Source organism: Dipodomys spectabilis, unplaced genomic scaffold (assembly GCF_019054845.1).
Source record: "Dipodomys spectabilis isolate Male_0828 unplaced genomic scaffold, ASM1905484v1 ptg000050l, whole genome shotgun sequence".
NCBI lineage: Eukaryota > Metazoa > Chordata > Mammalia > Rodentia > Heteromyidae > Dipodomys > Dipodomys spectabilis.
This window is the reverse complement of record NW_024870727.1, coordinates 705137-720192: the sequence shown is the minus strand read 5'-3', so window position 1 is coordinate 720192 and position 15056 is coordinate 705137. Positions and strand designations below refer to the sequence as shown.

General features: G+C 33.3%; 1 protein-coding gene across 1 annotated transcript in view; it reads left to right on the top strand.

Annotated features, from left to right (window-relative positions):
* Pik3ca (phosphatidylinositol-4,5-bisphosphate 3-kinase catalytic subunit alpha) overlaps nucleotides 1-15056 on the top strand; it is a 75879-nt gene that overhangs the window by 49353 nt on the left and 11470 nt on the right. The window contains exons 7-16 of the mRNA XM_042678822.1: nucleotides 56-161; nucleotides 1838-1990; nucleotides 2079-2213; nucleotides 6119-6243; nucleotides 7861-7942; nucleotides 8246-8410; nucleotides 9335-9438; nucleotides 10272-10443; nucleotides 12017-12123; nucleotides 12604-12725. Coding sequence (XP_042534756.1) covers nucleotides 56-161; nucleotides 1838-1990; nucleotides 2079-2213; nucleotides 6119-6243; nucleotides 7861-7942; nucleotides 8246-8410; nucleotides 9335-9438; nucleotides 10272-10443; nucleotides 12017-12123; nucleotides 12604-12725 — 1271 coding nt within the window. The remainder of the gene's footprint in view (nucleotides 1-55; nucleotides 162-1837; nucleotides 1991-2078; nucleotides 2214-6118; nucleotides 6244-7860; nucleotides 7943-8245; nucleotides 8411-9334; nucleotides 9439-10271; nucleotides 10444-12016; nucleotides 12124-12603; nucleotides 12726-15056) is intronic.

The window sequence follows — 15056 nt, the reverse complement described above, 5'->3', positions numbered from 1 at the left end:
GACTCCTTTATATGCAGTGATAAAACTTTTATGTTTTGCTAATATTTTTGTGTAGGTGGAATGAATGGCTGAATTATGATATATACATTCCTGATCTTCCTCGTGCTGCTCGACTTTGCCTTTCCATTTGCTCTGTTAAAGGCCGAAAGGGTGCTAAAGAGGTAAAGTATTTCAGAAGGAAATTATGCTTACCTCTAAAATTTTCTAATTAAATCTCTGAGTAGAATCTCACAAAGTCAATGTTATTTTTTTATTTAATTAAAAATAGATCAAGGGGCTGGGACGGTGGCTCAGTGGTAGAGCGCTTGCCTTGCATGCCTGAGGCCCTGGGTTCAATTCCTCAGCACTACGTAAGCAAAAAAGAAAAAGCCGGAAGTGGCTCTGCGGCTCAAGTGGTAGAGTGCTAGCCTTGAGCTGAAGAGCTGAGGGACAGTGCCCAGGCCCAGAGTTCAGGCCCCACTACCGGACCCCCCCCCAAAAAAAAGATTTAATATCATAAACTGGGGGCTGGTGGCTCACACCTGTAATCCAAGCTACTCAGGGGGCTGAGATCTGAGGATCATGGTTCAAAGCCAGCCTGGGCAGGAAAGTATATGAAACTCTTATCTCCAATAAACTACCAGAAAATCAGAAGTGGTGCTGTAGCTCAAGTGGTAGAATGCTTGCTTTGAGTTGAATTGCTTAGGGACAGCGCTCAGGCCTAGAGTTCAAGCCCCATGACCGACAAAAAAAAAAAAAAAAAATCAAATCTATTTTAAACTGTTGTTTTTATTTGTTTTGTGTTGGTTCTGGGGCTTGGGTACCAGGCACTCAGAGCCTGGGCACTATCCCATATCTTTTTTGCTCAAGGTCAGTGCTCTGTTTACTTTTGTCACAGCTCCATTTCTGACTTCTTGATGGCAGATTGGATTGGACATAAGAATCTTGGAATTTCCTTGGGCTAGTTTTGAGCTACTATCCTCAGATTACGGTCATAAGCCATGGAATACTGGCTTTTACTTTTCTTTTTGTTTTTTTCTTTTTGCCTTTGGTAGGGTTTGAACCAAAGACTTCAAAGACTTCAAACATGCTAAGTTTACTATCTAAGCTGGCATTCTACACTTGAGTCATGCATCCTTTCTCGATTTATGCTGGTGATTAAAGACGGATCCTGAGGATTTTTCTGCCTGGACTGGCAGTGAATCAAGATCCTGCAGATCTCATCCTATTGAAAAAATAGAATTATAGGCATAACCTACTTGCTAATATTTTTTAAAAACATATTTTATGGAAGAATACTTTAACAGAGCTTCAGAAATGACTTTTTAATGAATATATTTAGTTCATATTTATATAATTTGTTACATATGGAGAGTGACCACATAACTTTCTGCCTATACATATCGTTCCTCTTGATTATGACTTTTTATTTATCATTAAAGAAGAAATATGTAGTTTCCAAAAAAGAGAAGTAAAAAATGCTTACATTTTGAAAAAAGTCATTATGACTTTTGGTAGAGTTTATATTTTATGATTATAGGAAATGTTGTAAAAATTCTCTCTAGAGAAAAAAAGTGTGTTGTTCTTGTTTTTTTTTTTTTTTTTTAACTGAGATTCTCAGGCTTTTTCACTCATGACACTTGAGCCCCATCTCGAGTCCCAACATTTTGCTGGCTGATTCAAGATAAAAATCTTGAGGAATTATCTGCCTGGGCTAGCTTTGAACTTTGATTCTTCTATCTTACCCTCCTGAGTAGCTAAGATTATAGGCGTAAGCCATTGGCATAAGAAAAGTGTTTTGAAATACATTGTGTAATTTAACCCATAGAATAGTGATTTTTTTCTTTATTCTTTTAAGGAACACTGTCCATTGGCCTGGGGAAATATAAACTTGTTTGACTACACTGATACCCTTGTTTCTGGAAAAATGGCTTTGAATCTTTGGCCAGTGCCTCATGGATTAGAAGATTTACTGAACCCCATTGGTGTTACTGGGTCAAATCCAAATAAAGTAAGCTTTTTATTACCATAAACTACATAGTCTTTTTTATGATAGTGAAGCATAGTATACGTGTAATAACCTTTCTTCCATCTCTTAGGAAACTCCATGCTTGGAGTTGGAGTTTGATTGGTTCAGCAGTGTGGTGAAGTTTCCAGATATGTCAGTGATTGAAGAGCATGCCAATTGGTCTGTGTCTCGGGAAGCAGGGTTTAGTTACTCCCATGCAGGCCTGGTAAGGCAAATCACTTAGCTTTTTAAGTATCTGTAGACATGGGTGCATAACTCTGTATAGAAAAGATTTCATGTATTTATTTACACTAACCTAGACACTACTACAATATAATGATGTTTTCTATATACTCATATTTTACCTGCAGCTCCATTTCTTCTTAGGTTATGCACATTTCTAACTTGTCTTCATTAACATCTGTTTATTGAATGTTGAATACCTATAGAACTCCGGGATAAGCATTAAGTAATGAACTAAAGAGGTCTCTGTTGATTATTCAGTGAAGAAATACAGATATTGAATTTCATCATTAATATTAATAATGACAACACAAAATTGATGAAATAGAAATATAAAATAAATCATGAGAAATTGTCAGTGGTAAGATGATTTTTTTTTTGTTCAATTAGTGTCTCTTATACTTTCAAAATTTATCACTTTTGCTTTAGCCTAGTAGTACGACCAAGAAGTCCCAAAATATTACAGGTGTCTCAGCCACAGTAATAGCAGCACCAAGAGGCAGCCTGGAATACTACAGTTAGGAGCTTTAATTACTTCCTAGTTGTATGCCCAGTTAAGATGTGTACCAGTTGCTTTCATAATAAATAATGTCTTTCTTGTGTACATAATGTAAATGATGTTTCTTTTTTGAGCAGTTGTAAGTCTTTATAAGAATTAATGCTTTATTATTTGTATTTTGTTTTAAAATTCTACTTTATGAAACAAAAGTAAGAAAAATGTTATTTTCTAGCTATTCATTGGAAACTTGTATAAATCTAAAACACATAATGGAATCATAGTTATATATATATATATATATATATAAATTATAATAGGAATCATTTTACCCTTATTCATTAATTCTAATTATACTAAAGCGGACTAAAATAATACAGATGTTTAGAGATGGATATAATGACTTGAATGATATGATAGTGAAATAAAACACTACTAACCCATAATCCTTCAGTTTTCTTATGTGATCACCCAGTATCTTGAGACATCTTTCCAGCATTATAAAAGTCTGTTAAACACTATCTTTGCAGAGTTTTTTGTTTGTGCTTTTTTAGGCTTTCATTGGACAGATATAAGTTGAAGTGCCAGTATTTTTCAACTAACAGATAAATCATAGTAGGAATACTGAGACAGGTAATAGAAGTTAAGAGGGTATTTCTCAACATTTGTACTATATTCTAGGCCATATAAATTTTGTTGTGGGGGGTCTGTCCTGTGCACTGAAGGATGTTTAGAAACATCCTTGGAATAAAGCCAAAACCACCATTATACCAATTGTGATAACTAAAGATAATTTTAGTTATTACCTAAGGTCCCTGGGAAATAGAGGGAACAAAATCATTTGTATTATGAACAACTGCTCCACTTCCAGTGATAATTGGCTTTTCAGGCTTTCCTTTCATATTTCAGTGGAAGTCTCCATGAAACCGAAACTCCTAAAAATTCTTTATGCCTGCAAAAATAGCACAGTGGAGACAATGCTGAGGTCTGCTGCCAGCTGGAACAGTAGCTAGACCCCTTTGAACAATTGTAGTAGCATCAGCCTCTGAATATGTGGGGACTGAGCATTGGGAAAAGAAGGTAGTCTTGTATGAATAGTATTCTAGCTGTTCTCTTTTCTCAGAAGACAGTCTTTAAAACAAACATACCTTTATCCTGTTCAGTGTGTGATTGGGGCATCCTACTGATTCCTGAGATATGTATAAGCAAGGCATCTTTCATGTTGTCCCAATGAAAAGAACTTGATGACTTCTTTAATGACTCTTAATCTCTTCAGCAACCATTCTTTTCTTAACCCCCAACTTTGTTTTACACCAGCTATTCTGACTATAAGCTTTGAAGAACTTCTGAGTCAGAATTTTGCTCCCAGTTCTCATTGTAAACTTGGCTAAAAGCATGGAGCAATAACGGTGCCACAGTCTAATAAATACTGTACTGCTTTGAAATCTCCACTACCAAATTAGTTGGTTCATTACTTTAAAATACAACCTCATCCAAAGTCTTGCATCACAAATAAATGCAGGAAGTTCTTTGCCAGCATTTATATAAAGGTTACTGAAAGGATGAATGATACAGAAATAAAAATTCCTGATTATTGTTATTGATACCTGCAAGCATAAAGATGGAACTGTTTACAATTATTTATCAAAAATGATCACCAAATTAAATCCATCAGTTTTGAAATGTGTTGCATTTTGACAGTGTAAGTCACAATTTAACAGAGATACATTTCAAAATCAGGAGAATATGGAAAATGTTATTTCTAATTTTAATAAACATATCTAATAAAATTGTTACCATGTTCATTATTATTCTTTTGTGAATTATTTTGTATTTGAAGTAGACAAAGACAAATAGATAATATAAAAGTAGATAAAGTTCCTTGGACCTCAATGATGTCTTTTTCTGGTAATGTGAAGGTTAAGTGTATATTATTTCATGCTTGGACTATTGCAACAGCTTCCTAACTGATCCCTCTCTTATAGAGCAGAATGGTCTTTAGGAAACAAATTGAATCATGACATTCATCCTTTAAATACTGTTCAGTAAAAATAGTAGCCAAACTTTTCAACCTAATGTGCCAATTTTACATTTGTGAACTCTACTTCCCATGTTTCTTTTCCCTTATCTCTAAGGGATTACGTTTACAGACTTCTTACTGCTCTTCCATCAAAGTAAATTTATTTATCTTAGCTATTCATTTGTTTTTGCACTGGAATTGAAGCTCAGTAAATACAGCATCATTACTGTGTTGTATACCCTTCCCCCCAAAAGAAGTACAAGACAATACACAAAGTGCATATTTTGTATAAATGCACTAAAAGTGCAATGTAGAATGAAAACGTGGAAATCATATTTCTTCACAATGTTGAATAAATTAACAATGTATGGGTATATAAAAACTATGTACTATGGAGGTCTCCTTTCATTTGTAGCATTAGAAATGGCTAAGGAATATGTATGTTGATGTTTTTAATAATGATTTTTTCATTATTCAGTTAATATATCAGCATTTGCAGGGAACATAATCATTAAGTGAAATTATCTAAAAATTATTTTGTTTTCTTTTTAGTTTCCTAACATAATTAATATTTATAATTAATATGCAATGCTTTATCCCTTGTTTTCTCTTATTTTTACTTTTAAAATTTAAAAGCTTTGCAACAATTACAAAGATGTGTTTAAGAGTGAAAATAAAAGAGTTTACTTTTTTTTTTTTTGGGTCCGGTCGTGGAGCCTGAACTCTGGGCCTGGGTGCTGTCCCTCAGCTCTTCAGCTCAAAGCTTGAGCCACAGCACCACTTCCAGCTTTTTTTTTCCTGCTTATGTGGTGCTGAGGAATTGAACCCAGGGCCTCAAGCATGCAAGGCGAGCGCTCTACCACTGAGCCACCTTCTCAGCCCAAGAGTTTACATTTTTATTAAATTGTTTCTTATGCATAAACTAGCAGATTAGTCAGTAGTATAGTAGGAAGAGACTACATCAGGGAAAGGAGTAAATAGTAATAATTTACCACTGACTCCTAGAATACCAATCTGATCAATCTACTAATTAACTGCTAATTGCTCTTCTAACTGTGGTTGGTGGTAATATTAACCAAGGAAGTGACTGAATTTGTTCCACAAATATGATATCTTAAACCAATATTTCTATGAACTTAGGAAAAAATTGTTTTATTGTACAGATGCTATACAGAGGGGTTACAGTTACATGAGTAAGGTAATGAGTACATTTCTTGTTGAGCATTGTTACCCCCTCCTTTGTTTTTCTCCTATTTCTTAATGTAACATTTATAGAAAATTAATTTTCTGTGTTTAGTAGATCACTTAAGGATCCAAGGGAAGATATATGGCAAAAGAAAACCATAGAAAAAAATAATACTTTATTTTATAGAGTAACAGATTAGCTAGAGATAATGAATTAAGAGAGAACGATAAAGAACAACTTCGAGCAATTTGTACACGGGATCCACTATCTGAAATCACTGAACAAGAGAAAGATTTCCTTTGGAGCCATAGGTAAGTGTTAAGATGGCAATTTCCTTTCATTATAGAATAGAACAACAGAATAGCATCGAACTTGCTATATCTTTACCATACCTAAGAAGTAAACTATAATTTACATGTTTTTCCTTATTAATCTTGACTTTTATAAAATACAGACATTGTCGGGCACTGGTGGTTCATGTCTGAAATTCTAGCTTTTCAAGAGGCTTAGTAGCTAGTAGATTTGGAGATCTGGGTTGGAAGAAGTCAAAATTCATGAGAGTCTTATCTTCAAGTAACTACTAAAACCAGGAAGTGAAGCTGTGTCTCAAGGGGTAAAATGTTAGCCTTGAGCAAGAAAGTTCAGGGATAGTGTCCAGACCCCTGAGTTCAAGCCCTAAGACCAGCACACACACAGAGGCACACAGAAACACACATATACACAAGCTCTGTCTCTGTCTCTGTCTGTTTCTGTTTCTGTCTCTCCTCTCTCTCTCTCCACACACAGACACCTATATCTATCTATATATATATATGTAGATGTAGATTTTATATCCCTATATATCGATATGGTTGAATTTCCAGATATCTGCTGTATTTATACTTTCTACATGAAAAGCTTTTAGAAATCAAACCTAGGCCTTATGTATGCTAAGTACTCCTTTTTCTACTGAATTGTGTTCCTTAGACCCTGTGACTTTTTTTGGTATTGGGGATTAAACTCAGGATCTCACACTTGCTAGGCAAACACTTGAGCAACTCCCAAGTCCTTTGAGTTTTGTTCGCTTTTAGTTTGTTTGTTTTAGTTTGTTTTTCAGATAGTGTCTTGCCCTAAGTTTTGGGACTGTCTTCCAAACTCTTTGTTTTCCTACCTCTGTCTCCCAAGTAGCTAGGACTTAATGATGAAAGGTCATGTCCAGCTTGTTTTTGAGAAGAGAGTTTTGCCAACTTTTGCCTGAGATGCCTCAAATGACAGTTCTTGTGGTTTGAGATAATTCCTAGGATTATGGGAATTTACCACCATGCCCAGCTGGCTTTTTTTTTTAACTCTCTAATAAGAGAGTTTATCGTTAGGTTCTTAAAAATTACATTCAAGAAAAAAAATTAGTAGATCACTTGTGTCTTAGTTGGTCTAGATAATAAATTTGGAGCAGCGATTTTTTCTTTTTCTTTTTCTTACAATTATTTAAAGTAATAGCATAATTTCTTATTTTCAGATTAGGCAGATGATTCTGGCTCTTATTAGTGACACTGTCCATTTAAAGCATTTGCTGTATATTTCTGCAGATAGTCCATTAAAAGATGTTTATCCAGGAATCTTAGTAGCTAGAAATGGTGACTCTGCTCCAAGTTCTGTACAATATAGGTAGTCTGAAAAGTTGTATATGTATTCACAATTTTTCTTAAACATATGTGAAAATTAAGTACTTAACCTAAATTTGGATTTTCTTTCTTGCCATTTTGACTAAGTAAATATGAAGATTATATATACTACATTGTAAACAGTAATTTCTTAGGATTTGAAGAAAGGTTAGCAATACTAATAAAATGCTTAGAATTTTTTAAAGATTGAATAATTAAAGAATTAGACATCTGAACCTTTTGAATGACATAGAACCTTTTTTCGATTTTGTTTTGTCTTTTCAACAGGCACTATTGCGTAACCATTCCCGAAATTCTACCCAAATTGCTTCTGTCAGTTAAATGGAATTCTAGAGATGAAGTAGCCCAGGTAAGAGCATGTTTGAGTTTCTTGAACAACTGTTATACAGCATTGATATGGCACTTAAATTATTTCCTCTCAGAAAATGTCCATGATTTTAAGAAATGAAATAAATTAATAATCATGGTAATTCATGGAGAAAAACTATCATCCAAATTATCTTCACAGATAAAACTAATAGAAATTGAAATTTTTAAGCAAATTTTAAGGAGGTTTTAAAACCTTAAAATTGGCGGCTAAGAGAATGTTTTAGAGTTTATTTACAGCTGTCTTTAATTTTAAGTATAATTTATTATCTTACTCCAAACACAGATGTACTGTTTAGTAAAAGATTGGCCTCCAATCAAACCAGAACAGGCTATGGAGCTTTTGGATTGTAATTACCCAGATCCTATGGTTCGAGCTTTTGCTGTGCGGTGCTTGGAAAAATATTTAACAGATGATAAACTTTCTCAGTACTTAATCCAGCTAGTACAGGTAAGATAGAAAGTAATGCTTTATTTCAAGTCCATGCAAATTTCAAAGCCTAATGAATTAACTGGTTTTATATTACAGATTTTGCCATTTTAATCCTTACTTTCCAAGATTTTTTCTTTAATTCTTGAAATGCAGAAATGAGCCTTGAGTCATTTGAGATTTTTTTTTTTTCTTTCTATAGAGAACTCAAATAGTATAATTCTTCAGAAAGACCAAGTCAAAGCCCAACAAATAACTACCAGGAAGTAGGTACTCCTTAACTATTCGTCCAAAGGGGTTACAATTCCATATATCAGGTTAAGAGTACAATGCTTCTTGATCAATGTTACCCCTTCATTCTCTCCCATTTTCTTCTTATCCCTGTCTTCAATTTACATATTTTTTTGCATAATGTACATAAAAAGTAATGACTACATTATCATATTTTTGAGATTTTTGAATGTGTTGCCCAGGCTGGTCTTAATCACTTATGGATTCAAGAGATTCTTCTGCCTCAGCCTGTAGGTTAGGTGGGATTGCCAATACATACCACCATGCTTGGCTTGTCATAAATTCTGACATGATAAAATTATCCCTTATTTTCAAACATTTCTTGATTATAATTTTGAAAAAGAATTTTTTGAATCCTTCAATTAATACCATGGAAAATCTTATTGAGAATTTAGTTTAGAGTATACTAGATTTTTGGTTTGATTTGATGACTGAGTATTCTTTATAAAGTTTTCCTAACCACAGGAAGATAGTTTAGTTTAAATTGACTTGTTTTAATAGTATATCTCTCTTCTTAAACTTCCTGTAGGTTTCCTATTATTTTGTAATCTTGTGCTTGTTTCTTTTTCTCACTTGTAAACTTTTTGAGTGTAGGTATCTTTTTGTTTTGTCTTTTTATTTTCATTTGAATTTCTATTTCTTTTAATTATCTAGGTTCTAAAATATGAGCAATATTTGGACAATCTGCTTGTGAGATTTTTACTCAAGAAAGCATTGACAAATCAAAGGATTGGACACTTTTTCTTTTGGCATTTAAAGTAAGTCAAATTATTTCCCCACCAAATTCTTAATAAATATATAAATCTTAGTTATTTATATATTGTTTTTGCTTGAAATAATTTTGCATACTGTACAACTGATGAGCTCTTAAACTTTCTCTTTAAGTAAACAATGAAAGTCAGAACTTCATTTTATACATGATGAAAGCTAAAATATTTCTAAGTATCCTAATTAACTTAAGTAAAATTTTCTAGGTACATATTATTGTTTCTATAGGTTACACTATACATATGTAATAGCCCAAAATAAATGAAAAATCTTACCTTAGTTTTCAAGACAATAATGACAAAATCCCATGCTTCTTACTGGAACAGCTAATTAAGAATAATAAATATTTTTGGAATTTGATACATCTTATAGCATTTTATCTAAGAGGTCTTAACTTTTAATAAAGTTAAAAATATATGAGTAATATTTTCTTAATGTTAAAAATTAAGAATTGGGACCTAGGAGGTTTAAAATAACTTAAATTTAGAAGTTGCATAGAGGAATGTGCATATATATTTGCCAGAAAAATAAAATATTTACTGAGTTCTTTATTAACTCATTTTATGTTGGTTTTTGCTCAGAAAATAAACAAGTGAAACAAATCCTAGTTATTTATTAAATTTCAGTAGTCATAAATTATTAAAAATTTTTTACTAGTTTTTTTTAATGGTAGGTTTTGTATCATTTTATTGTTGGTATGGTTGTAACTGTTACTTGATGATTTAGAAAATGGTTTTCCTATTTTCTTGAAGATAACATAACAGTTAAGAATATAAATATATATTTTATTTTATCTGTTTTTAATCTTACCCTATCCTTTTAGATCTGAAATGCACAATAAAACAGTTAGTCAGAGGTTTGGCTTACTTTTGGAATCATATTGCCGTGCCTGTGGGATGTATTTGAAGCACCTGAATAGGCAAGTTGAAGCTATGGAGAAGCTCATTAACCTAACTGACATTCTCAAACAGGAGAAGAAGGATGAAACACAAAAGGTATGTCATTCTTTAGTTGTTTTTGAGACTTTTATTTTAAAGAAAAAAATCAGTAAAATATTTTAGTATTAGAATATTTACACTTTAAAAATCTTATTTAGCCATAGTGAATGTTCCAAGTTTAAAAAGCATTATGCAATAAGCACACACACAAGATGAAAACTGTAAACTGCACAATACTTTATGTACTATTTTTTACAAATTAAAAAAAAATAACTGGGCAGAAAAATACATACTTCAGAAAAATTCACATCAGTAATTCTATAAAGCTCTCTTTTAGGGTCCTGAAATGTCGGACAAACATTAGCTCTGTAAAAAGTGTTACTGTGACAGTCCTGAAAGTCCACTATATATAATTATCTGCATATATACATTGACCTTTTCAAGGCTGCTAACTTTACTATATAAATTTTAGATTACGTATTCAAGTGTAAAGGTTCCTATGATTATGCAAACATTAAAAGAATGTATGTTATTGAGACACTTCCTTGCAGAGTTGTTTAAAGGTCTAGTGTATATCTACATCTACATCATGGTGCTTGGAATTGAGCAGCTTAATATCTGGTTCCAAGTTCCAGTGCCAAGAAGCCCTATGTAAATAATATGGATTTATATTAAGTGCATTATTTAGACCCTGAAGGTTAATTTTCCTCACTGCAAAATGGGATTGATACTTTCATCGTAAGATTTTTGTGAAACTAAATTACACAATGTAAAACACCTATCATAGTCCTTAAATTAAGAGAGATGCTTAATACAATGTACATTTATTTAATTTCCTATCTTTAAATTTCTATCTTTTCCATTTTACACTCATTATTAGTAAAAAGTCATTCTCAGTTAAATGTTATGCACTATGATTGAACTGGTTTTATAAAATTATTGTATATAAGTTCAAATGTAGTACATTCGAAAATAATGGTATTTCAAAAGCATGTATGAGGGCAGCATAGAGAAAGTGAATAAAAGCTATCCCTAGGAGATAGGAAGGAGATCAGGAAAAAGAAAATTATTGATTTTGATTGTGGAATTTATGGGCAAGCAGGAACTAGACTGTTTTGACAGAGCAGAACTTACATTTATGTTATAAACATTTATATATTTCACATTGTTAAATATGAAAATATACACTTATGAAATATAGACATTCATTTTGTACCTACAGTTTTTTTATCACAGTGGTTTGAACTAATTTAACAATGGTTAAAATTAGTAGTTCATGAAATTCATTACTCCACTATTCCAATAAGAAAGCAGTCATAGGTGATAAATAGGCATGGCTGAATTCTAATGCAACTTGATTTATAAAAACTAGTAATTGAGCTACAGGTCATGATTAACTTGCATTTACCTTTGTCACCAGCAGAGCTTATCTTTCCACAGGAAGGTACTAAGTGCTTGTCTCTCTCCCTAAACATGTTGCTCTGTGTCATAGAAACCCTATTTACTTCACCTAGAATGCAGCTAGTTGAGAGTATGGATTCAAATCTCATTCTCGATGTGTAAATTCATGAAATTTATGAAATTCATTTCTATTATTTCTATCTTTGATCATGCTTTTTAAAAAAATCAGGTACAGATGAAGTTTTTAGTTGAACAAATGAGACAACCAGATTTTATGGATGCTCTACAGGGTTTTCTATCTCCTCTAAACCCTGCTCATCAACTAGGAAATCTCAGGTAAGGTTTTTAACAGTTTTAGTAATATATTTGAATAAGTACATTTTCTGGGTAGAGTTTTGAGAAAAGTCAAAATGTACCATGTATAATTAGAATGTATAATTATATATGCTTCCCTCTTCATTCTTCTACCTTGCAAAATAGGAATAGTAAAGTGTTGTTAAGTCTGAACTACATTTATTTGAAATCGATTTCTACTACTTAAGTAATAGAGTTTGAAACCTATGGACAAACTTTCTAATATGCTACATAAGAAATGGAATATAATGTCTGTAAAACTAATGATGTATTGAAATTCATAGTTACATATGCATTTCTAAGCTTAGTAATTTCTTTAGGAAGTAATATACATAAAAATGAGAAAGTTAAATATTTTTGTAACATCTACAAAAACTGTTGTATACATATTTTAAAGTAAATTTGAGACTAAAAAGTATAACAAGGGTAAAATGTTTAGTAAAGATTTTAATGGTTTTAAAGGCTTGAAGAGTGTCGAATTATGTCCTCAGCGAAAAGGCCATTGTGGTTGAATTGGGAGAATCCAGACATCATGTCAGAGTTACTGTTTCAAAACAATGAGATCATCTTTAAAAATGGTGATGGTAAGAAAGAATATTTTAAGCTTATGATGCATGAATTTTGCTATCTTTTTATAAACAGGATATTCAAATACCTTGAAAACTATTTCAGGATTGCACATGTGATAAAATATAGACTAAGTAAATACTGTTTTTCCTGTATATTTTTTAATATATATTTTTATTGTAAAGATACTGTATAGGGGCTGGGAAGGTGGCTCAGTGGTAGAGTGCTTGCCTTGCATGCCTGAGGCCCTGGGTTCGATTCCTCAGCACCACATAACCAAAAAGAAAAAAGGCGGAAGTGGTGCTGTGGCTCAAGTGGTAGAGCGCTAACCTTGAGCTGAAGAGCTGAGGGACAGTGCCCAGGCCCAGAGTTCAGGCCCCATGACTGGACCCCCCCCAAAAAAAAAATACTGTACAGAGGGGTTACAGTTACATGAGTAAGGTAGTAAGTACATTTCCTATGGAGCATTGCTATAGCCCCTCCCCTACCATCCCTTCCCTCCCCACCTCTCCCAACTACCCCTGCCCAACAAGGGTTGTACCATGGGAGAGGAACATACAAAAGAAACAAAAAAAAAATCACATAGTACATTATAATTACATTAAAAAGAATAGCAACAAAAAGAAAATCTCTTGTGTCCCTATCGGGGTTCATTTCACTTTTCTACATTTTTTTTAATTGTGAAAATACCGTGTAGAGGGGTTATAATTACATGAGTAAGGTAATAAGTACATTTCTTATCAAGCATTGTTGCCTCCTTTGTTTCCCTTTCCCATCAATACCCCCCCTACCTCCACCCCCCCCCACCCCGCCGCGCCAAAGTTGTAAAGTTTGTTTTTCGACATAACATCTTGTGCATCTCATTGTTGCAATTGGTCCACCTGTATCCCTATTTTAACAATTTGTTTTTTTCCTTCCCCTCCACAAATTATACCAACATCAAATACAGTGAAAACAGGGATTATATTGTGGTGGAGGGACATACAAAGCAACAAAGAAACCTTATAAATATGTTAGAAACAATAGCAAGAAAGAAAAAACATTTGAGTCCTTATCTTGAGGTTCATTTTGCCTAACATCAACTTATCTGACCGTTTCTGCTTGTCTCAGACATATACTAGTTATTGCAAATAGTACCAATTAGCTGTTTAATTTTGAGAAGTCCATATATGTATACAGTGTACCTGGTATCACTCATCTCCTCCATCACTCTCCCTCATCCTCACTCCCAAGGAGATGTCTTGAACCTGGCAATATACATGTGAAGGAAGTCAAGAAATCCAAAACTTTAAAATATATTTTTGTGTGCTCAATTATAATTTCTAACTGAGGCTATTGGGAAAGTAGTGGATATATACAGAGGCTTTTTCTTAGTTCCTTGTATCCACTTTAAAGGTGGACTCTTCTAAAATCATTGACTTGTCATGAATTTTAAGAACTAGGGAAGATCACCTGGAGGTTTACTCCTACAGTTGTAAACCTAGTACTTCTTTTCAGTGACTACCAATGATAGGGGAGTAAAACTTTGCTTTTTTCCACCCTTATTCTTTGGCTGACCACAAATTGAAGATGACTTATGATAGATTGGCATAGGGAAAAACAAACCAAGCAATGGAATCTCAGAAAATATGAAACTTGAAGTGCAACCAGTGATTAAAAGTAATATATCAGCCTGAATTGCAGAAAAGAGTAGGAGCTTTGGAAGATAGGAGATCATGGTGACACAGTTAAAGGATGATGAAGAATTCAAAGATAGGATGAATGAAAATTAATTTGACATTCTTCTAACAATTCTCTTAGGTAATCAATGTCTGAAAGCAGCCCTCAAAAGTACTGGAGTAAATGCCCTGGAGTGGGATTGCTGTATAGGGGAGTTCTGTGTTTAGTCTTTTGAGGAACCTCCATACTGCCTTCCAGAGTGGTTGAACAAGTTTACATTCCCACCAACAGTATAGTAGCGTTCCCTTTTGGCCACATCTCTTCCAGCATCTGTTATTTGCTTTCTTGATAATGACCAGTCTAACTGGGGTGAGGTGAAATCTCAGTGTGGTTTTGATTTGTATTTCTGTTATGGCCAGTGATGTTGAGCATTTCTTCGTGTGTCTGTTGTCCATTCTTATTTCCTCTCCAGAGAGAAAATTCTTTAGTGCACTTATTAATGGGTGATTGTTTCTTTGAGGATTTGTTACTAAGGGAGTTAATTTTTTGAGCTCTAGGTATATCTTTGATGAGACCCTTGTCTGTTATATGGCTAGTAAAGATCTTCTCCCTATCTGTGGGCTTTCTATTTATCTTGCTAGCTATGTCCTTTGCCGTGCAGAAGCTCTTTAGTTTAATGCAGTCCCATT